This window comes from Equus caballus, chromosome 8, assembly GCF_041296265.1.
Source record: "Equus caballus isolate H_3958 breed thoroughbred chromosome 8, TB-T2T, whole genome shotgun sequence".
NCBI classification, from domain to species: Eukaryota; Metazoa; Chordata; class Mammalia; order Perissodactyla; family Equidae; genus Equus; species Equus caballus.
The window spans coordinates 60868827-60893871 of NC_091691.1; the positions used below are offsets into that span (position 1 = coordinate 60868827).

General features: G+C 41.8%; 1 protein-coding gene and 1 long non-coding RNA gene across 3 annotated transcripts in view; one reads left to right on the forward strand and one right to left on the reverse strand.

The window, feature by feature from the left end:
• Positions 1-9680, forward strand: part of DSG2 (desmoglein 2) — a 49519-nt gene extending 39839 nt beyond the window's left edge. For both annotated transcript variants that reach the window (XM_070220856.1, XM_023647610.2), the window contains exons 12-15: positions 1149-1376; positions 3289-3410; positions 4655-4966; positions 6798-9680. In XM_070220856.1, coding sequence (XP_070076957.1) covers positions 1149-1376; positions 3289-3410; positions 4655-4966; positions 6798-7814 — 1679 coding nt within the window. In that variant the 3' untranslated portion in view covers positions 7815-9680. The remainder of the gene's footprint in view (positions 1-1148; positions 1377-3288; positions 3411-4654; positions 4967-6797) is intronic.
• Positions 1-25045, reverse strand: part of LOC138915279 (uncharacterized) — an 81094-nt gene that overhangs the window by 38866 nt on the left and 17183 nt on the right. The window lies entirely within an intron of this gene.

Below are 25045 nucleotides of genomic sequence, written 5' to 3' on the forward strand. Positions count from 1 at the left end.
AAAACTGGTCATTATTTTTATTCATGTGAAGGAAAAATTTAGAAATAATCATCAGTCACATTTAAAAAAAAGTAAGATGAAAGGTCATTCACACAACGCTTCCTGTGTAATATTCTTGCCAAAAATGTATAACCTGAATCCAATCATGAGGAAACAATCAGACAAATTCAAACTGGAGCATTCTTTGAAATAAGTGGCCTCCAAAAACATCAAGGTCCTGAAAGGCCAAAAAGGAGATTAGGACTGTTCTAGATTATTAACAGAAACTAGGATGACAACTAAATGCAATTGCCTAATCCTTGATTGGATCCAGGATCAAAAAAGAAAACAGAGAAAAACAGAGAACTATATAGGACTTTATTACTACAATTGAAAAGTTTGAATATGGGTTATATATTAGATAGTAGTATATCAATAATAAATTTCTAAAGAGGGCTGATGTCCTTTGGTCTTAGAAGGTATATGCTGAAGAATGTCATGATATATGCAACTTGAAAGAGTTCAGGGAAAAAAACGTGTGTGTAGAGAGAGAAAGTATTGTTGTAAAATGTAAACAATTTGTGAAGGGTATATCAGTATTCATTGTAATATTCTTTCAACTTTTCTGTAGATTTGAAATTTCTCAAAATGTTGAGTATACAGTGTTGGGAACAAAAAGGAGGGGACTAAATGAAACAAGATTGGCCCATTGTTGAAAATTACTAAACCTGGAAATGGATACCATGGGGGTTAATTGTGCTCTTCTCTCTATTACTGTCTGTTTGAAAATTGCCCTAATAAAGTTTTTTAAAGAAATGGTAAAATAAAGACCATTCATCGGAAATGTCACTTAACTCACCACTTGTTTGTCACTCTATTCCCAGTACATGGAACAGTTCCTAGCATTTGGTAGACCACACGTATTTGCTAAAATTAATCATAAAAGTAAGGTGTGTACAAATCCAATCCTTTGCTATTAACCTGCCTATTTGGAGTGTCTGCACTAACTTTGTGAAGCACCTAGTGTGAATTCAATAGAGAAGTTGAGGAAGAATAAAACTAACTGGAGCTAAAGATTATTAGCAATTAAAGAATGTTTCTGTAACTTAATCTCACGCCTTCCATGGTAATTGCTCATTTTTATTTCCTTTTGCCTCCTGCCCGCCTAGGTACCAGTGTGTTACTGCAACAAAGCGAACGAAAGCTTGGGAGAAGTGAAATTCCGTTCCTGATTTCAGATCGTCAGGGCTTCAGTTGCCCTGAGAAGCAGACCCTTGATCTCACGGTTTGCAATTGTCTGGATGGCGGTGGGTGTGTAGAAGCACTGCGTGACTCCTATGTTGGCCTGGGACCCGCGGCAATCGCGCTAATAATTTTTGCTCTTCTGCTCTTGCTACGTAAGTGTCTTAAAAGCCACTCTTTGGCTCTTTTAGTAACTTACTTGTTACTCGTTAGAGTCGTAACTTACTACTCGTGCTGTGTTAGTGTAGTGGTCATTGATTTCTTTAGAGTTATTCTTTAACTACACTAGAACACTTTTGAGGGTGAATAGGGGAATAATCATTGATCAGTGATAAATTCACCAAAAGTTATTGTAGCACGCTTCAGAATTTTGTTTTATAAAAATGAATCATTTGCTGATTAAAATAACCAAGGTTGTTAGGCATACTCTTCAACACCCTTGTAACAGAAACCTCGTTGGTGTCCCCAGTTTGATAGCTCTGTGATGGAGGGATGTTGTCTCTTCTTCACTGCCCAGTGCCCAGAACAGTGCCTTGCACATAGGAGGCTCAGAAAAGATTTTTGTTGCAAGAATTTGAGTTATGGATACAAGGTTATTTTAAAAACTCAGCTTATCCCCATGGTTCCTTGCTTTGCACACTCACCGTGTCAGAGCTCCACCTCCCGATACCCTCTTCTTGACTTGGCCCTTCACCAGCTCCAACAATAGACAGACCCTCTGAGCGCTTTGCTCCCCAACACTGACAACCACCTGCCTTCCCTGCATGCCCTCCAAAGACCTGGGGTTTCCTTTCATGGAAAGAACCAAGAATTGCAGCCTGGGGTCATGTGGAATACCACTCCACTTGACCACTGAACATGGGCAGAGGACTCAGCTATTGCAAAGACAGAGGAGGAGCTTGTCAAAGCCATTAGTAGATGTGCCATTGAATGCACAGCACTCAACAGTTTGCAGTGTACTTTTCCACCGTCATCTCTATTTTATGGGTGAAGTACAGACACATGATGGTAAATGACTTGTCTCAGCTTACCAAGTTGTCGGGAAGTAGGTGCTGGAGCTGGGACCAAATCTTTTACCCGGGGGTTCCTTGCACTGCCTTCTCATCTCATATTCCCCGGGGCCTAATATGGCTTTTGGCACATGCAGACATTTGATAAGTATTTGTTGAATTTGTTGAAATTGTTTAATTGCCCCTAGCTGATTTCAATCTTTTTATCACTGACAGTAGGTGCTGTCAACTGTTTTACATAAAAAGGAATCTAGGGGGTAGTCAGTTCATCACTGGACGCTGCCAACTGGGAGTGGCCATGAAAGCTAGTTTGGGGTGGATTGCTGCAGGTGTAGTTAATTCTTTACTACACTGATCACGGGGCCAGCATGGGCCTTCACTTCCTCCTAGAGGTAGAATAAAATTTAAGGAGGGAGTTTTGAAATTTGATTGAATCCTAGATGAAATGTTATATATATAGTCTAAGGGTTTTTAAGGTAGAAGCGCTTTAGAAAATAGTATTTAGGTAATTCACAGGTTAATTGGAACCTCAGTGAGTCCTGCCCTGTGCTAAATTCCATTGTAGGGTGAAGTGGTAAAGTATTAATAGAAGTTCCAATGTTCTAGAATATTTGAATATATTAACATTTTCCTACCCTTAGGAGCTTTTGATTTTTTTTAACACATATATAAATATTTTTTAGATAGTGAATTTTCTCATATTAAAAATTAAAGTGATTTAAAAGAAAATTTAAGTCTTGAAGTTGGTTTTGATGATTTGGATACTATTGAATCCAGTCTTGGTGTTCCATTCGGTAACCAGAGACAGCCTCTGTGATGAACGTGGTCTCTGAATCTGTGAGACTCCCTCATCCTGCCTTCAGGCTTTGGTATAACTCACCCAAAACAAGCTTGATGAGGTTGGATCAGGGGAAGAAAAGAAAAACAGAAAAATAGGGCTGCAAATAAGCAAAGACTGAACTCCAGGAAGAGATACACACATTGCAAAATTACGCAATATGAATTTAGAAATATGTCAGAACTAACCTCCTCTGCACCCAATTTTGTCTCTGTCCAGTTGTACCGCTTTTACTGCTGATGTGCCATTGTGGAGAGGGCGCCAAAGGCTTCACCCCCATCCCCGGCACTATAGAGATGCTGCATCCTTGGAATAATGAAGGGGCGCCACCTGAAGACAAGGTCAGATAATCACATATTGATGTAACTTGTCTTCTTCTCTGAGTTAAAGGGGCCTTGGGAAGTGTTTCTAACGTTTTTCGTCATGAGAGAGTAAAATGGTTATTACAGATTTTATGGATATGCCTTTGTTAAACAAAGGGTTTGAAGGACAGTATAGTTTGTGTTTGTTGCCAGGGCAGAGCTGAAGTGGCTTTGCTCTACTGTGACAGGTCCTGTGTTACAGAGAATGGAAGAAAAAGGTCAAGTAGTAACACAGAGAAAGCACAACAAAGGTGAGAGAGAGCAAAAGTGTGTAGGGATTTAGGATAGAAATTTTGCTCCCAATATTAAATGGGCAACCTTTCTCAACCAGATGCTTTTCCATTGCCATTCTCCTCGATACATAGGGTTGGCAGAGGTGTGCCTACAACCTCATAACAGTTGTAAAACGTTGCAAAATCCCCTCTCCTATCTACTTAATAGCCCTCTCCCATTTTCTCTCTATTGCATCTCCACACTGGGTGTCTCATCAGCATCCACAGTGAGCACCGTGTCTAATAGGATATGATTTAGCATCAGGTGTCAGAGAACTCAGCATAACGGTGGCTTAAGTATAAACCTGGGCCATCCAGGACCAATGTGATGATGTCTCCACAACATGACCCCTGGTTCCTCCTTTCTTGCTATTCCTGCATGGATGAGTTTCATTCCCACACTGTCCTAATGGACCGGACACTAGCTAGTATCCCCACATTCCAACCAGCAGATAGGAGAAAAGTGAAGGAATGCTTTTGAAGAACACTTCCCAGAAGTTGAATACACCATTTCTTCTTGAAATTAAATTAAGCAGAACTTAGTCATCTGGCTAGACCTAGAAGCAGTGGAGGCTTGGAGTTATAGTCTTTATTTGGGGCCTCTATGTGTCCACCTAGAAAAACAAAATAAAGATTTAATAACTGGAGAAGATGCATCAAACTAGAGGAAAGTTGAAATGCCATTGGTGCCAATAGAGCAAATGAACTGAGACCATATTTAAATCATTTTTGTTTTTTCCTTTTGTTATAATCAGCTAACAAAACAAGAAGGTAGAATAGGGATCTTCAGAAGACTCAAATGGAAGTTATTCAACCCAAAATATTTTTCCTGATTTGCCTCTGTGTAGACAGCTTATTCCCTTCATATGCCCACTTAGCTCAGATCCTTCTACCGCCCATCCTGACGCTCCATCCTTCTGACGCGGTTCTCAACTGTATTTGCTGTCACAGGTGGTGTCCTCATTTGTGGCGGCAGATCACGGAGTGCATGTAAGCAGTGGAGTAGGAGGTGTAACAAGCAAGACCATCACCAAAGGAAGTAGCTCTTCTTGCTATACCAAAGGGCATGAGGTGGACGGAAGATGGAGAGAACGCAGACGCCTTATTTCTGTTGACCCCCCCCAGGTTACCGAGTTAACAAGAGTCATAGACTCCGAAACCATTACGACCACAAGAACCACAGGGGCTTCCAGAGACATGACCGGAGCTGAAGCAGCTGCCGTGGCCCTGAGTGATGAGTTCTTAAGAAATTATTTCACTGAGGTAAGGATTTGTTTTTATGTATAGGGGAAAAAAAATTTATATATGAATATGGTATTATTAGGGTAATGATTGCCTCGGATCCAAATGGGACTTTGTTTTTTTTAAAAGAATGCTTCCAGGCAATGAGGAAGAGACGTGACCCACCGAGTCAGTCAGTGGAAATAATAAATGACTCCACAGTCTTACTTCTCACAAAGGCTTATTTCTCACTTCCATTCATATTTTGACCACTTGATGCATGCGGCTCTGCTCCATGTCATCTGCATTCCAAGGCGAATGTCATGTCAAGGGAGCAGATTGTGCCTGGAAAGCTGCTGTCCTTGGGCCACAGGGAACAGCACTGCAGAACCAGGCAGTGTCTCCTAGAGACACTGCCTTTCCTCACTCCCATTTCATTGGCCAGAGTGAGTCACATGACTAAACCAGATGTGAGTGGGTCAGAAAGTATAATCCCTGTGCAGGAGCAGGCTTGATAGGGTTGGGCCTGGTGGAGGGGAGAGAATGTGTGACCTGAAAAACACAATCTGTTATGTCCGTTTAAATTCTCTCTTCCGAATGAGAGTACATGGCTTCACAAAAAATTATGAGGGAAGATGACGAGATGCAGTCAGGTAGCTCTTGCCTGGAATTAGGAACTAGAAGCAGGCGGAGTGACTTTCTTGAGAACAAGGTCCCTGTGTCCCGCCTGGGGATGGGCAGAGTCAGGGTGTCAGGCATCTGAAGGACGCTTGAGACGAGTAGGGGGTGGGCTTCCGTGGAGGCCAGTTTATTTCTGTCCCCTGTCTTCTAAATGGTTGCAAGTTACTGGAGCCCTTCCCCAGTGTCTGCTCCCTTCCACCCTCCTTTCATACCATCTCCTGCCCAGCCCAGGGATCAGCTTGACAGAGACATGATGAGGTCATGTCAAGGGAAATCATTTTTCCCTCCTCTCTCTCACTGCCAAGCTCCATGCTGGTGCCCTGTTTGTTTTATTTTGATTTTTTCTTTCTCCATGCTAATCCTGTTCCAGTCATTCTTGGTTATGTATGTGTGCACAACTTAATTCAGAAATCGTTTCAAATGTATCAGAAAATTTGCAAGAATAATGGAATTTTTAAGCTTTTGTATACTCTTTACCCAGATTACCCAATTGTTATGTTAACATTTTGCCACATTTGCTATTTGCCTTCCCATTCTCTCTCTCACACCCACACGCGTGCACACGCACACACATCCACGCATGCACATTCTCTTGCATTCCCACAGTTACAGTGAACAGATTTAGAGATTTAACAATAGCACATATATTCCTTACTTCAGTTTAGCCAATTATCACAATAATGTCTTTTATAGCCATTTTTTTTCCTGTCCAGGACCTAATTAAGGGTCCTGCTTTCCATTTAGTTGTCTTGACACTTTACTTTAATCTGAAACAGTCTCCTCCACCTTTCTTTGTTTTTCACAATATTAATTTTTTTTCTTTTTCTTTTTCTGAGGAAGATTTACCCTGAGCTAACATCTGTGCCAGTCTCCCTCTATTTTGTATGTGGGACGCTGCCACAGCATAGCCACCAATAAGTAGTGTAGGTCTGTGCCTGGGAACCAAACCCGGGCCACCAAAGCAGAGCGCACTGAGCTTAACCAGTAGGCCATGGGGCCGACCCCATGCATTTAATATTAATATTTTTTAAGAATACAGGTCAGTCGTGTTGTAGGATGCCCCTCAGTTTATGTTTCTCTGATGCATCCTCATAATTAGACTCAGGTTATGCATTTTGAGCAGGAATATAGAGTCTTGTTTTTAAGTGAAGTTGTGCCACTAGTTATGTGTCTGTTTTTATTTCCGTTTTAGAAAGCGGCCTCTTACACTGAGGAAGATGACGTTCACCTGGGCAAAGATTGCCTTCTGGTTTATTCTCAGGAAGAAACTGAATCTCTACATGGTTCCATTGGCTGTTGCAGTTTTATTGAAGGAGAACTAGATGATGGCTTCTTAGATGATTTAGGAATTAAATTCAAGACACTAGCTGAAGTTTGTGTGGGTCGGAAAATAAATATAGATATGCAAATTGAGCAGAAGCCAAAACCTGTGAGAGAAACAGGTGTGAAGACAGCTTCCCGTTCACTCTATGAGCAAACTAAGGTTAATTCAGAGAATGCTTCCTCCTCTGGTAGTAGCTTTCAAGTTCCAGAACACTTGCATGAAGCAAATGCAGAGAAAGTAACTCAGGAAGTAGTCACTGAAAGGTCTGTATCTTCCTGGCAGGGTCAAAAGGTGCCTCGACCACTTCCTGATCCATTGCCTCCTGGTAATGTGATACTGAAAGAAACTTCCTATGCCACAGGCTCCACCATGCCACCAAGTACTATGATCCTGGGTCCTAGCCAGCCACAGGGCCTGATTGTGACAGAGCGGGTGTATGCTCCAGCTTCTACCTTGGTAGATCAGCATTATGCTAGTGAGGGTAATGTCACGGTTACCGAGAGAATAATTCAGCCGAACGGGGGGGTGTCTGGTCCTCTGGAAGGCACTCAGCAGCTGCCAGATGCACATTATGTTATGGTCAGGGAGCGAGAGAGCTTCCTTGCCCCCAGCCCGGCTGTGCAGCCCACTCTGACCATGCCCAGTGTAGCAGTAGGCCAGAACGTGACAGTGACGGAAAGGGTGCTAACACCTGCTTCCGCTCTGCAGTCCGGTTTCCAAATTCCTGCTGAAACCTCTGTCACGGCCAGAAAGACTGTGGTTTCTGGAGCTGGAGTCACTGGCCCTGCTCCAAACTTCAGTTTAGAGGAGTCTGGTCATTCTCATTCTACTGTAACCGCATCTTCCACCAGAGTCTCCAAGCACAGCACCGTCCAGCACTCTTAGTCCTAAGCAGCAGTCAGCCACAGCCTGACCCAGAGTTTACCCAGCAGGGACTGACTGCATGTTTTCAATGGACCTGGCTCTTCAGGAGTCTTACAGCCGTAAGAGGCACACAGACATTGGGCTTAAAATTTTACTTAATTACATACACACCAAGGGCCTCACTGTCTCAGCTTCCAGGAGTGTACTTCAAAAATGCTCCAGGATTTACCAAGGGTATAGTGGTCGTGCTGTGTCCTAATTGCCTTTTAGTGGCAAATGGCCAAACAATATTCACAAAGCAAGTTAAATAGAGTAAGTCGGACTTCTAAGAATTTACCAAATGAACACAGAGTATCCAGCTCATCACCATCCAGGAGAGCCCCCAGGGGGTTGAGTGGGCCCCTTTGCTCACCCTGTTAACCTTTAACCCTGCTGTGCTGTACTCCGTACTTTACTGCACCTAGCAGATCACCAATAATTCATTTATCCAAAGATTACATGCACAGTCTGGGCAACCAGTTTGTTTTCTTGTTTTCCATAAGACTAGAGGCCTTTCAGTCTGTGGTAAATTGACTGAATTTTGCGATACTGACATGGTAAGCACACACATTGTATGTTTCTGTGCATGTAACTATGTGTGTGCATGTGACTCTGTGTGTGGGTGTGCATGTGTGTGTGTTGTATGACTTTAAAAACAGCATTATAGCTTCCCTTTGTCTCTCAGTAATCATGAAAATATTGAACACCTCAAGTGCAGTTGTATAATCCAGGGAGAAATTTATAAATATAAAATCACTTTACTTTTTATAGTAATACTATGATATTAAAAAAACCCTCAGGGTACATTATCTTCTAATTTAGTACAGCTGACTTAACTGCTAGACTATGTACACTGTGGTAAGAACTATCCTTATTTCACTGTTGTATCCTCTTTGCCTAACGTGGGTGCCAAATCAATATTTGTGGAATACAACTGAATTTTAGAAGCTACTCTCTTTTATCTACAATTGCAAAAAATATTGAAAGACCCTGTAATTTTTATAATTATGAGTTTGAAATTCTGATCTTATTCTATGTCTCAAAGTCATTGGCTAGCTGGTCATGACTTCCTACAGGGGTATTAAATATGATATAATTGACCTGAATTTGTACAACATCCTCGCCCCTTTTTTTTAAAAGTGATTTGGCTGTTTTGGACAAATAAATAGATTGTATTTTTATTGCTCCTTGAAAAAATAATCCATTTCATGTTTCAAAGTATCTGTGCATATCCATAATAATTTATATAAATATTCTCCATAGCAAAATAATTTTCATAAATTTTAAAGACTATGTAATTTCGTGATTTTTCAGGATATTTTGCTAGGGAAATGAATATTTAAAAATTCATTTTGTACATATTTTTGAAAATATTATTGACTTGAATTGTGTTGTGCAAAAGATTTATACTTTTTACTCCTACTGACTATTAATGGGTAAAAGGCAGATATTTTTAGACACCGTAAGCCTGTGGCCAAGATGAAGGTCATTCTTCCATGATCCAAATTTTTAACTCTCTACTTAGTAATTGTTGCTTTTTTTTTTTCCATTATAGACTTAGTAGTTATATTTTACCAAGTATGCAACAGGAATATCACTACTGTGTGCAAATGTAAATATGACCTATGTACTCCGAACAAACACAACTTGGTCTTAAAGGTCGTCCTTGGGCAGGCCTGAAAAACCTAGCCTGTCTCTTGTATATATATAGCATAATCACAGTTTCTAAATGGCTTTCTTTGTACCTGAAAGGGTGATTTGTATTAGTTTTTACATGTGTTGCTTGGGAGACTATATTTGTATGTGTATCATCAAAATATTTAAATAAAAAGATGATCTTTAGAGCGACCGTTTGCCCCTATCTTTTTATTGCTCCATTGTATTTTACAAGGAATATAGCTGGTGGTTAGGGGAGGAGGCAACACCCCGAAGGCAGGTATTTATTGGACTTTGGTATTTTATTGTGAACTGGTTAAATCCAGCTCAACCAACCTCATTGGAAGAGCATATTTCCCTTCCTAAGTAGAGTAGACACAAGAATGCCCAGTTAAATTTGAGTTTCAGATCAATAATGAGTAGTAATTTAATTACACTAAAAAGTGTAAGTTTGTCTTACAGTGAAAAAATTATCTGTTATCTGAAATTCAAATTTAACTGGGCACTCTGTATTTCTATTTGCCAAGTCTGGCAACCTTGTTCCTAAAAGACTGAAGTTTTCTCCCTGCCCAGCAAGCAACATTGGAGGAACCTGTTGGATTGGGCTAAAGAAGGCTTGCATGTCTGACCCAAAGAGGTGAAATCATTCAAACAATGTTGAGAGGCTGTTTTAGTTGCTTGTTATAGTTTACAAGGGAAAAGATCAGAGTTTCTGCCTATACTATAATGTCACATCAAGAAATATTTCACAACACTGGTGCATCAAGACATCCAAAAGCATGACAACTGTGGGATATTTCCATAACTCCGGGGCTCCCAATCCAAGAGGCACATGGGAGCAACTTTTGGTTGATTGCATGTATCTCTACAGACATATTCTAATCATCTCTGTGTCAAAATTTATACAATAAGACATTGCTTATCAAGTATCACCTAGAAATGAAGTGTTTTACATAACTTCCAGATAATTTAATTTTAACATACCAAAATTTCTTGGTTTCTATTTAAGTGTAATTCAAATCCTATATCATTATTGATTTTTTTGTCCACTTTTTCTATTAATTGCTGAGAGAGGAATGTTATAAATCTCCAATTGACTGTGGCTTTGCCTATTTCCCCTTTAATTCATTCTACTTTCGCTTCCTGTATTTTGAAATTTGTTATACCTGTGTTACTAGGTGCAAAAACATTTAGGATTATTGTGTCTCTCTGAAGAATTGACCCTTTCATCATTATGGAATGTCTCTCTTTATCTCTGGATATTCTTTGTCTTGAAATCTGCTTTGCCTCTAACATTCATCACCATGCCAGCTTTCTTAGGCTTGGTGTTTGCATGGTACATCTTTTTGATCCTTTGTCTCTCAACCTGACTATACCTTTATAATGTGTGTTTCTTGTAAATATATAAATGGGTCTTGCTCTCTTATCCATTTTAACAATTTCTGACTTAATGGAAGGTTTTAGCCTATTTACAGCAGTTATTCACATGGATGAGTTTAAACCTACCATCTGGGTATTTGTTTTCTCTTGGTCCCATCTGTTCATTTCTCTGCTCCTTTCCTCCTTGGTGTGTTGCATGTTCTAGGATTCCACTGCAGGTCCCCTACTGACCTGTTAATTATACCTCCTTAATAAACCTAAATAATAAAAAATAAACCTCCAGTTTATTTTTTAACTGTTTACTCTTGTTGTGGAAACATCATTAAAAACAAAATCTAGTCTACCTGGAAACACTCCTCAAAGGTAGACGAGAAAGAAAACAGTTTCATTATACAATAAGCATTAAGCCAGAATGTGATGCGTGTCACAGGTAGCCCCTAAGGAAATTGCAAGTAGAGAAAGAAACCTATAAAGAAATTGCAAAGACAGAAATATAGCCAGACAGATACAACCCATTACATACATGTTCACAAGATGTTCACAAGTAACTTGACCTCAAGTAAGACTTGCCAGCACCATTTGTCATACACAGCTCATCTTAAATTCACCTGGTAATTGAGGTGGCCATTGTGTTTGCTGATTGCCTTTATTCAAAGAAATAGTAAAACTCTTATATCTCTGGGACAGGTAGCTAGTTACAATTTGGAGGCAGGCACCCATGGAGAAGGAGAGACGGGTGCTGTCTTCCTTGATGTTCACGTGTTTGATGTTTGAAGAGATGGCTCCCAGGTCCTTGAGAAAGACATTCCTGCTTGTAAAGCTAGCGAAAGGCTTATTTAGTTTTAAAATGATTTACATCCTATCTGAAAGGGGCAGAGGAAGAATGAACAATGACAAGTTTTCTAAAGTAAATGCTCTAAGAAAGGGGAGAGGAAAGGGAAAGTCTCTCCTTTTTGGCACCGGGAAAAATTCTATTTTTTCTTTCTTAGATTTGTACTTAACCCTAATACTCTAGGGCTATACTCCATGTGGCAATGCCTAGCAATTGGATATCACAAATATAGACCATTTCTTTCATTATGGAAAGGTTTTTCGGCAGCACAGCTCTAGAAATTATAGTATACATCTTGAATTTGTCACAGTCTACCTTCAAATGTTCTACTAATTCGCCAACAATGTACATAAATCTTGAGCTTCCCGTTGGTGGATCTTGCTATGTCACTAGATCTCTGACCTTCTTCACACTCATACTCTAATCAAGAGGCCCTCAAACGTTGCCTCTTGTCCCCCACACCATCCTTGATGTCCCTGCTCCATTGACTATAGCGCATTATGAGCACGCATATTCAGAAACCTGTATCGAGTCCATTGGCGAGTGGAAATGGACTCACTGTTCCACAGATTACAGGACCTCCACCAACCCATTAGCCAAGTTGAAGAAAATGAGAGGAGGAATGTGTACTTCTATTAAGAATCCAGATATGCCCTGGGGTGGAGATTTTCCACTTGCTTCTTTATATCAACTCTCTACCTTTTTCACCCTGCTCTAAGGCCGCTTCAACAGGCATCCTTGCCCTCTGGCTTCTAGCTGGGCTTTGCCAGTGGGAGGCACTGGGGAGAAAGAGAGAAATAAGGTCCGGGCATTTCTTCCGCTGTCTCTCTCTCCAGCGCCTGTCAGACATCTCCCTCTGTACAGCAACTCCCCTTCTGAGTTCTAGGACCCACTCCCTCTCATTGCTCCTGGGGGCCTATTGGTGGTGATTGCCCCCCACTTAACTGTTGCCAGACTCAAGGTCCTGGACTGTCCCATGAGGGTTCCCTCACCTGCCTCACTTTTTGTATACCATCCGTTACACTCTCCTCACTTCTGTCTGCTTCTGCCTGGAACACTCACTGACTCAGGCATTTAGCTGCTAAATGATGACTCATTTTTAAAGTTATAAAAAAAAGACTCTTTTAAAAATCCTGTTGTATGAGTCTGCTCAGGCTGCCATAACAAAGTACCACAGAATGGGGGCCTTAAACAACAGACGTTTATTTTCTCACAGTTCTGGAGGCTAGACGTCCAAGACCAAGGTGTGGGCAGGGTTGATTTCTTCCAAGACCTCTTCCCTTGGCTTGCACATGGCCATCTTGTCCCTGTGTCTTCACGTGGTCTTCCCTCTGTATGTGTCTATGTCCAAATTTCCTCTTCTTATAAGGACACCCGTCATATTGAATTAGGGCCCATCCAGATGATCTCATTCTAACTTAATTATCTCTGTAAACACCTTATCTTTAAAGATAGCCCCATTCTGAGGTGCTAAGTGTTAGCATTTCAACATGTGAATGTTGGGGGAACACAACTCGGCCCATAATATCCAGTAAACAAACATACAGACTAGCCTGAAAAGCTGCACTATTTTTTCTCATGGAAGTTATGAATTCCTTTATCCAACTCTTTGGTTAATTATTAATACAAATTGCTTGTCACGGTGATAAAATTTAAACCTGAGTTGAAAGCAGCCTGAATAAAGAGACTTCAGAGTCTCTATTGGGCCTTTAGAGAAACCACAAAGGCAATCGAAGCGAAGCGCTGGCTGTAGTTTCTAAGGATTGTCGACAGCGGCCAGTTTCCCAGCTTGCCGGCAATGGCCACACGCTTCATATTGCTCTTCAGTTTCCCCTGAGGCTTCTGCAGCACAGCTACCACGAACAGCTCCTCAGCTAAGAGAGGGGAGGCAGGACAATCCTCTCATTTGGAACTCATTCTAAAGATTTTTTTTTTCCTCCTTGCTTCTGAGGTTCCTATACATAGCACAGTGGCCTTTCCTGTGTTTTTTTTTTTGTATTCTAAATTTGTCAGTACAAATTATTCTTCCTCTCTCTCCACTTCTAGTTAAAAAAAAATTGATACAAAGACTTTAAAATAAAATATATTGATCTGTTTCTCCATTATGACTTCTGCTGTAATGTCTGTGAAGTCATTCACTTCAAAATTACTTCCGTATAAGGTGTGTGACAAACATGTGTACAAGTTAATTCTGATTCATTCCCTAGCCCAGGAATGGTTAGTCTTTCAAGAATTCTAATCAGAAATTGTCGCGCCAGAAATGGTTACTTAGCCCTTCAAAAATCATCATCAAAATCCACATCGGAAGGCTTGCTAATTAGCATAAAGGATAGAAGTAGCTTTTCCTGGGTGAAATGAGTAGTTTTGAGACCGGTGATTGTTAAGGCTTTGGGTACAGCCCCCACTGCACGGCCATGAACAAGGTGTGAGAACATGGCAGGCCTGAGAGTCTAATGGCGCCACTGAAGCACTTGAGGTCCAGTCCCACGTCCTGTGTCCTCCCGCTTCACGGAGAATCCTGACACAATGCTGGCTCGTCGTTTAAACATGATTCCATCTACCTCAGAACCGACCTTTCATCAACTGCTAATCCGAAGGGACCGGGGCAGAGAGTGGAAATGCCCTAAGTTACAAAATCAGGTTGTCACATGACTCTTTTTATGCCCGTCTGCTAATAAATATTGGTACATTTTGTGGAATTTATTCAATACTTTCTTGTTTTGTAATAAACCAAAGGAACAGCCCCCTAACTAGCAGAAATTATTAATATTAAAACAATTTCAAAGTGTCATTTGCTTAATGGTCAAATTGGCTTAGGAAATTTGGCAACTATGCCCATTTAATTATTTATTTTTCTAGGAAGATTAACAGCCTGAGTTCAGCCCCTGTTTTGGTTCACTCCAATTTCCTCACTTTTAAAGTGTTATTTTACCAAAATATTTTCTTTTACTACACATGTTTTGTTGGAAAAAGGCAAAATATAGATTAAAGAACAAAAACTACTTACTAAATTTCTCTAATTCCTTCATATACATTATCCTTGTTTCCTATCCCCGCCCTCACTAGGTTTTGAGATCAGTGGAGGCAGGAATGGCCTTTTTGATCTTTCTCTTCCATGCTTTCTCCAGTGTCTGTAAAAAATACCAAAGTAAACCAGTAAAGGGAATGCTTGGCCAATTGAATGCATAAACAGCCAGGCAGAGGGAAAATGATGACCTGAGTTGGGACAATTCAGCCTTCCCAGGAGGAGAAGGGCTTTTGATACACTCAAACAGGACAATTGTGAATTTTGAAAATCCAGCAAGATTTTCAGAGTGGATTTCCTAAACCTGTGTGTAATGGATGACGTCAATGTCAATTTGCATCCTCTAATTTGCTGCATCCCAAACCGAAGTTTGTTCTCAGTATAAAGCCTTAATCCATGGACTCTGAGAACCATTTGAGGAGTCCTGCTCCAAAGAGAACTATAGAGGTTTTAGTGAAAAATGGGAACTATTTGCAATGGCTCGAATAGTTTATTTCAGAGTTTCTTTCTATATTCTAGTTGCCAGGATTGTTGGAGATTTCACTCACTGTATTAAAGATTTGTTTTATTATTCTGTCCTTTTACCCAAGGCTGTATGATAGGATGGGACCCAGATGCCCCATTTCCCCTCATCTACCGCTTCTAGCTGCTTCTTGCAGACAGTTTGGTTTTACAATCCTTTTAATGTGAATCCTGCTGGAGTAATCTCAAGCTTTGTCATTCCCAACCCCTCTAAGGACCACTCCTAACGTTTTACATGGGTGCTTTCTCAAAGAAAAGAAATTGGGTTAAGGAGAAAAAACAGCCCTTGAGGTACGGCCATGAATGAAGTGGGGAAATGCGCAAAATACAAACATCATAAATACTTCTAAATACACTCCTGCTAGATGAAGTCCAAGTTGAGTTGGCTTAGCAGTAAATGATGTGTACGTTCACCTAGTAATAATTCACGTTTGTCCACTTGGAGATCCTCTGGACGCGCCCCAAAACCATCAACTCAGTAGGGTTGGGTTAAACGAGTGTTATATGCTTTCTGACCACTAGATGGCATTATGCATACAGCAAACGAGGCAAAGTCTGTCTGTATCAAAACCAAGAGGAAAAAATTAAGCAATTTAAAGACATAAGCAATGCAAACGCACAAAGGCCAATACCTGCCCTTGCTAACTGTGCTTCTCCCGATAAAGTGTGATATGCTTTAGGATTGCCTGGGAAACGAGGCCCAGCTTATGGAAGTCTACTAAAACCTGTACTGCTCCTTTGGTGATGAAATACAAAATGTCCTTCTGAAGCTGAGTCTTGAGCCTTTGGTTCTATTAAAAATGCTTCACTTGGGAGGAAATGAGGCTGGCCAATGGATTTACAAATAACACAGTCAACCTGGCGTGGGCTAATTTTAAGAATAGACATTGAAGACGACCGGCCGGTGGCACGGTGGTTAAGTTCACACGTTCCGCTTCTTGGTGGCCCGGAGTTCCCGGGCCTGGATCCCAGGTGCGGACATGGCACTGCTTGCCAAAGCCATGCTGCGGCAGGCATCCCACGTATAAAGTAGAGGAAGACGGGCATGCATGTTAGCTCAGGGCCAGTCTTCCTCAGCAAAAAGAGGAGGATTGGCAGCAGTTAGCTCGGGGCTAATCGTCATCAAAAACAAAAACAAAACAAAAAAAAAAAGAATAGATGTTGAGATTCAATGAAACAAACATTTGCTGAGTTCTCACTATGTGCCGAGCACTGTTCAGTGGCTTTAAGTTTGTTCAAAGACAAGGGGCCCACGCTGTAGTGGAGGTGGTAGTCACAAACACCTTATTCTGAAAACCAAGATAGCTGTAATCAACAAGTCACCAAAGATAGAAAGAAAATGCCAAGGCTGCTTGGAGAGATTAAGTCCTCTGTGAGGATAGGGATGGGAATATCTAAGAAGTCTTCTCAGAGAGGGGGGCTTTTCATGAAAAGTGAAGATTAAGGAAGCAGGGATGTGCTTGAGCAGAGGCGCCGCTCACACAGGTGAGGGTGGCTAGTGTTTGGGAAAAGATGTGGTGGACGCAGCAGAAAAGACGGAAGAAGAGGTGGTACAGATGCAGCCTAAGGCCGTGGAACTGGACCAGAGAGCCACAGAACATTTCTGAGCCCTACAGTCTTCGGGTCAGTTTTTAGAAAGAGCCCTCAGGCTGTAGTCCGGGATGGGCTGCAGGTGGGAGATCCTGAAGAAAGGAGGGTGGGGAAAAGTTGAAAATAACTCAAACCCAGGTGAGCATTAAATATTAACCTCTTTTTTCCCACTTTTATTGATTTTTTTTCCATGCATTCTCAGTGCCTTTTTCCTTGCTGTAAATTTTAAATGTTGTGTCGACAAGGTCACAGAACCAACAGAGAGGCAAGGTGTAATTAGAGTGAAAATGTTTTCCTAAACCAAATTGGAATGCGGCATTTGACAGAAGATTTTGTTCCCTGACTTGTGAATTTATTTATAAAAATAAGTCTCACAAAGTTAAGCAATCAAAATAACATGGGTCATTTACTTAACGAATGCCTTCCATTTAAAAATAATAAAAGTACCCGAAATTAGACTATTCCAGAAAACTGTTGACATGTGTTTGTTTCCATGACGGTTTGGTTGCCCTTTGGTCTCCCTCACGAAACTGTAAGCTTTCTGAGCCAAGAACTTGGTCTTTATTCATTCTTGTATCCTCAGTACATAACACAGTGCTTTATATATGGCAGGTGCTCAATTATTTTTTGTGTTGACTTGCCCATAAGTTAAACAGTACTATTGAAATTAATGGAAGGGCATGTCTTGCGTCAGTAAACATTTCTCCCAATGTTCTATTGGGAAACTTCATACACACAGCAAATTTGAAAGAATTTCAATGAACAACATATTCCCATCCCCTAGATTCTACCATTAATATTTTACTATGCTTGCTTGATCACATCTCTATCTGTCCATGCATTTGCTCATCCACCAATCCATGTTTTTTTATGAATTTCAAATTAAACTATAGCCATAAGTACACTTTCCCCTAAATATGTCAGTGTGCATATCTTTAACTAGAGTTCAAGATTTGTTTATATTTTTTCCTCTGAGATAAAATTACATACACTGAGGGGTTGGTCCAGTGGCATAGCAGTTAAGTTTGCACACTCTGCTTCAGTGGCTCTGGGTTCATAGGTTCAGATCCCAGGTGCAGACCTACACACCGCTCATCAAGCCATGCTTTGGTGGCATCCCACATAAAAATAGAGGAAGATTGCCACGGATGTTAGCTCAGGGACAATATTCCTCAAGCAAAAGAGGAAGATTGGTAATGGATGTTAGCTCGGGGCCAATCTTCCTCACCAAAAACAACAACAACAATAAATTACATACAATGAAATGCACCAATTTTAAGTGTACATTTGCCAAGTTTTGATAATTGCATATACCTCTGTAACCTAGACCCCTTTCGAGATATAGAAATTACTATCACACCAAAAAATTCTAAGGCCTCTTCCTGCTTGGGCCCCATCCCCACCCCCCAGAGGCAACTGTTTTATTTATTTATGTTTTGTTTTGCCTGTTTTAGAACTTCATATAAATGGAGTCCTACAGTATGTGCTCTCTGGAATAAGCCTTCTTTCACTCAGCATAATGTTTTTGAGATTCACCTGCGTTGTGTGTGTCAGTAATACATTTCTCTGTGTTGGCAGCAGTGTTCTATTGTATAATTATGTTGAAGTTACTTATCCAGTCTCATTTTGATGGACACGTGGGCTGTTTCCCAGTTTTGTGTTATCAAGAATAAAGCTACTATGAAACTTCTTGCTCAAGCCTTTGTGGCCATATCTTTTCATTTCTCTTGGGACGTAACTAGGATTGGAAATGCAGGGTCATAGGGTAAATGTATGTTGAGACATCTTTAAGAACTCCTTTTTACAAAATGCTGGGCAGTTCGTGCCATGCTTTAGCTTCCCCACTTTGACAATCTGAGAGAAATCCCTGAGTAAGAGCACCCAGAGGGGTCCACTGAATACTGTACGCCTCACTCAAAATTCCAGAGCATCAGAGCGGTCTGTCAGTTCCGTGTGATACTCACCTGCTATACACAATGTTTGTGTCCCCCCCATATTCCTATGTCCTATGTTGAAAACTAGCCCCCAATGTGATAGTATTAGGAAGTGGGGCCTTTGGAAGGTGATTAGGTCACGAGGGTGAAGCATTCTTCTGATTTCTCTGAGAGCGGCTAAATCTGTAATTAAGAGATAGATGGGGATTCATGCTTTGCTAAGAGATGAGCTTTTTCATTCAGGAGTTTTCCTTGCAAATTGCTACATAATCTGGAGCATTCTCAGAAAGGGTAGTACAATCCCCTATGTTGTTACTAATACAGGATTTAAAGTTTGAAAACTTGGTTTAGGGATCCAGTTATGTAATCCACACCCAAAAGTTGAGATGAAATAGAAATAAAGACGGTGATTGAAAGGTTTCTCTCTCTCTCGTTCTCTCTCATTCTCTCTCTCACACATACTCCAGTAATATCTGGCCATAAGTACAAACAGGGAATTAGGAAAAGAAGAATGGTAAACCAAGATAAACTATTTAAACAGTAGGAGAAACACAGAGGGAAACAAATTCTCCGCCTCTTTTCTCTCCACTCTGCCGCAGCCCTGGTAACAGCGAAGGAAGCGCATCTGCTGCTAGCTGCATCCTGTGATCATCCTAATGACTCATCCGGAGGTAATCAGATTCCACAGCTCAGCGTCTAAGATTTTTACTTCGGGAGGTAATCTTACAATTACAACAAGACAAGACAGATGTATAAGGATGTTCATCATAGTGCTGTTTATCAGGTAAAAATTGTAAATAGGCTGCGGGTAGAGTTCATTAAAAATCAGCTCTGTGCAGAGCTACAGGCGGCTTAATGAGGTGATTGAAAGTTACAAGACAGCAATATCTTAAATTACTTTTAGTAATTGCAAGGATACAAAGCAACATGGAATAGGTCTTCCCACCACTCCCTCTGACCTTCCTACCCGTGTGTGTCAGCTACAGCAGGCTTAATGACCCACTTGTCAGACAACCAAACCAAAGGTGGAGCTCATGGGTGAGTGGCACACGTGCAGATAGGTGAAGCTGTCAGATGCAGTCGTTCTCACCCTGGTCAAAAGTTGTTGTGACTGCAGTCAGTCTTTAAGAGAGGAAAATAAACATGCATTTCGCTGTGAAATAATAATACTTTAAAGCCACCAAGAGACACTGACATATGACAATGGTGGTGATAATAACAATAAGAGTATGCAATATTGACCGGTACTTTCTATGGGCAGGCACTATACTAACTAAGCATTTCTCGTACTATTATCTGATTTTATCTTCACAACAATCGCAGAGACATATCCAATTATTTCCTCCCATTTTGCAGATCAATAAGCTGAGGGTTAGAACAGTTAGGCAATACGTAAAGCTGGGCGATCTGTCTCCTGCCTTCTGCATCATCAGACATTTAGCCCCGGCTAAAGACATGATGAGAGGAAGAGGAGAAAAGCTTTAGGAGGACAGAAAATCATTTATTGCCTCTTCCAATCTCTGAGTTTGTTGGGACAGAGAGGGGCTCTTTAAAAACAATTCAAGAACCAAAGACACAGGAGACGGGTTTTTTTCCTCAAATACCCTAAACTATTTTTCACCGCAACAAACAAGAGCTCAGGATAGAAATTTCCATTCACCTGTGATCTATGATGGCTAATCTTCTTTAGCTATCACTTAGCAACCCGGTAACAAACGGAGATTGGCAAAGCTGGGCTGATTAGCATTCTTTTTTAGTCAAAAGATCAGCGCTATTACAAGGTACAGCCAACAACCCTGAGGCTTACAGGGTTTAAAGGTCAGGCAAAGTTGTTGTTGGTTTGGTTTTTTTCCTTTAGTGCAAAACAAGTTTTCTTTGTTCATTTGGTTTACAAAACTCATATGGTCTTTGACAGGGACCAGATTCTGGACAGTGGGGAGGCTCTGCAGCTCTCTGGGTCCCTGAACCCCTGGGAGACCTTGAGCCTCTGCAGCTTCTCACATATACAGAAATCCAGACCAGCCCACGGTAATGAAGCTCAGCTGCAAAATGCTTTGAAGTCTACGAAAAAATGGTCAAGGCTAGCTAACTTTCATCAGTGGAGAAAACAGCACTGATTTGCAATAAGTGAAGAAAACATTCAGTCTCAAAGAGAGCAGAAACAAGCCTGGAAGATCAGCTAGCCCTGAACCTCCCATTTGAGGTGCCTCCCGACCAATGAACATAGGGATGGGGAACACTATCGTTCATCCTTTGTTATCCACGCCCATAGACAGCTTCTGTGTCAGGAAGTTCTTCCTTAAGTCTCACTGGAATCCTTTGTGCTACTGTTTCAAGCTAATCTCTTCTTTTGCTGTTCATAATGGAGGCATCTGTCTTTCTTAAGATTTTTTTCAGTCTTTTGTTTACTTGACATGCATCATGAATGCACATGGACCTTTCTCTTCTCCAGTTTCAATTTTTAAATCACTCATTAGAAAGGTATTTACCGAGCCAGCACTGGCTAAATCCTGGACTTAGAAAGATCACTGGGACATGGTCTCTGCCTGCAAGAAGCTTACTTTCTCAAGGGGTGAAGTAGATATTCAGAGAAATAGCAGTGGCAGAGTCTTGTTATGTGAAGGTCAGGTGTTCTCTGATTTGGAAATTTTGCATTCCGATGATCGTCCATTCAAGACAATCTGAATCTTTCCATTTCAAAGTTTCAGCTATATTTTTATCACTAAAATTCATTTCTTTCTTAATTTCCTCTGCTGGAGGGGGAGGAGCCCGGCTGAGGGGGGACAACAGTAACAGAATGGGCATGCCATCTGGTGGCAAAGTGAAATAAAAAGGAACACCAAACTGTGTCTTATACCTTGTTCCTACAGAGAGCGGAAGTAAATAGTATATGTCCTGGATTCAAAGTACCATAAATTGCACCACTGGTTTAATAAGAGAACAAAAAGACCAAAAGTGGGAATGAGTACAATAAATATACACATCCTCTGGATTCTAGAAATCCAAGTGGAAGGGCAGGGTCGGGGGTGCATCTTAAGGAAATACAGCAGTGTGTTTTTAGCTATTTTCCTTTCTAATGGTTGAGAGCTAATGATGAGAGCCAAATGCAGCTAATCGTGATTGTGATCAGTACCTGTTGTGTGCTGACAATTTCACAATTGTCCTGCAGAAGGGATGTCACTGTCCCCATTTAACACCTGGGGAAAGCAAGGCTCAAAGAAAGGATCTACCCTCAACCTTAGACCCAGGATTTAAACTCAGGAGGTTGACTCGCAAAGTCCATGATTGTTCCACCCTCCTAAGCTTTCTTCTGTGCTTCCCCCAAACCCAAGGGCTTCCCAGCTGCTCTCCTCGAACTGTCTCCCAAGCGCCTTCGGCAAGGTAAGATTCCTCTAATTATGAGACTTTCCCCGATACTCCATTTCCACTCCCCACCCCAGGCACATCCTTGAGCCTGTTGGCTCCTGGAATTGCTCCACCTCAGAAACGTCTACTATAGCTTGTGTCCCGGCTTTCCCAGGGCACTTCTCCATTTCCACTACAGCTGCTCTTGGACCTTCTAGAGACTTCTAGAAACCTTTTCCTCCCTGCTTGCAGATTCCCTCTAAATTTGTAGAGCCCCCAAAATGGTTCTCAAATAGTGCCCTGATTCCCCCACGACCTTGACATGGAATTCAGGAAATCATGCATGCCCTGGTGGGGGGACGTGGAGATGCTGAGAGGACAGGCCGGACAGGGGAGGCCTGGGGTGAGAAGATGAGGCCAGAAAAGGTGGCCATCTCATCAGTGGAGGCAAATGTCAGGGACCTCGAAATTCAGCAGCAAGTTCCAGCACACTGGCCCCAAAGACCCTGTGGAGGTAGCCACATCTCAAGGGAGAGTAGTGCAGGGCATCCAGAGACAGCCCAGCCACACCACAGCAGAGATGAGCATGCTGGGAGAGGGCCGTCCACCAGGAATATGGATATGCTTCCCTGGCACCCAGGGATATTGCACCCAGAAAAGAGGAGAGAGAGAGAGATGCAAAACAGTTTAAGAAAACCCAGAAATGAGTGTTTTAAACTGTAAGAGACAGAATTTGCTTTCTTTGGCAAATCTAAGTAGTATCCTACTGTCTTCCTATCATTGGTAGAAATAGGGGCTCCAAGCATGGGTCATAGAAAATAAAGGAAGGCCAACTTTATGTACATTTGAGTAGCAGTGTGCCTCACGCAGTTGTATTCCAGAGAGCAGAGCTGCCGAGAGCATCATGGATTAAGATTTGGCACAGGGAGTAGACCTGACACAACTGTGGGAGGAGCTCGGAAAGCAAAACTCTGGAGAGAAGTGAGAGAATCAGAGAAAACTCACCGTCCAGGCCTCCTAAAGCACCGGCCAGGTGGACTGGTCAGAGCCGCTGGGGAAAGGAAAGCAAAAAGCACTCTTCCATCGCTGAGGTGGAAGACAATGGGGCTGCTTGGGGTATAGTGGGCAGAGGTAGCAGGTGGTGGCCACTGCAGAGCCACAGCCACGTGGCTGTGGTGGACTGTCCGTCAGCTGGGCCGACAATCAGAACCGAGAGCCAGACACTGGAGGAGCGCAGCAAGGACAGGCTGGACCCTGCTGGGCACCACCCATCCAGCTGCCAAATATCAGCCTGCAAAGTGCTTCAGGGACGAATGGCCACTATCTCTCTTCTGCTTCTCGAATGTCACGCAAGTGTCTCTTTTGGCCAATTCTAACTCAGAACCCTAGAGAGAAGCGGATTCTGGAACACATAGTTCCTCAAGTAACAAAGCTGGCTATAGAAGCATCCAGCACACTGTATATAAATTTCGATCCTGCTATAGAATAAAGTTATTAACACATGCACACACAGCAATGGCAAATCAATTCAGTTGAATTCAGAGAAAGCCATGGGAAAGTTGACTCTGAGAGTGGACGTGAAAATAAAATTCATTTTATACACTATTTGTCACGTGGTAGCTGGCAGGGGACAGATTCTCTGGTGAGCAATATAATTCATGACCCACACGTGTTCCCTTACTGTACTGATATCAACCTTGCCCCCAATACCTTAGTTCTTTAGCAGAGGGAGAATTCTTGACCAGGTCCCACCATCTCCAACGACTTTACAAACAGCAGCAGGATATGGGAAACAGCAGGATAGGAAATACCAGCTTCCTGTTTGTCTCACATTTAAGGTTTTCAAGAAGAGTTCTGGTGTGCCAGCAGCTGTTCTTTCCACAAGGAAGGAGAGCAGGTGAAAAGGTTGGCTGAGCTATGAATAGCAATGTGGTTGAACTTTATATTTTCTGAACAAGACCTTGAAGACCCCAGGGCATTAAATGCTGTGGCCAACACTGTCACTCGCCCTCACAATTGCCGTTGCCTTGGACCTTTTCTTTCTGGCTGAAAAGCCAAAAGTGCCAGACCCCAGCTTTACTACCCTCCTTGTCTCCAGGACATGGGCTTGTGGCCTGATCCTAGTTAATAGGCTCATAGGGAAATCTGTGGAAAGACTTTGCTACCTGATAAACAGAAGTGCCCTTCTACTGCCTCGATCTGCTGCTGTAGGAAGACACAATGGGGACAGCTGAGGTGGCCACCCTGAGAGCCTGAGGGGAAAGCCAGGAGAATCGCAGAGAAGCTGAATGCAGAGCTGTGACACCGTAAGGGACTGAGACAACCTGCAACCACCTATGGCTTGACCCCTCTTAGGGGAGCTGAGAAGCACCTGTTGTTCAAGCCACTCTTGTCCAGGCATTCTGTGACATGCAGAGTTACAGCTAAGCTTGATTCAATTTTAACATTGTCAGTTTTGCAAGGAATTCACTACCCCGTCACAGCCCCTTTAACTTAATTGTGTACGATCTCTGAGCAAGTCTACCCAGGCCTACCAATGCCCAGAGAAGGAATAATATGAAACTCATTAGAGTCCTACACATTCTTCTGTATCAACTCTAGGCATGTATTCATTTGCACAGAGGGCTTCTGCAGTGATTAATACAGCTGCCAATGGACAGTGCTTTCAACAAAGCATATTTCTACTATGTGCTAGAGACTGTCATTATCAGTATAGAGAACGTAATTGAATTTCCACTGTAGGCACAGTTGGGAATTTAACTGCCATCTATTTCAAAGCTAAACCCTAATCCCAGTCATTATTTATAAGTGATAGTTAAGGCATCCAATTGGCCTTGAATTTGTACATAAATATACTTCACAATAGAAAGTAAGCAGAATCTTGGTGCATGAATTTTGTCAGTCCTCTTTCTTGGTCGAGGTCCTCCAT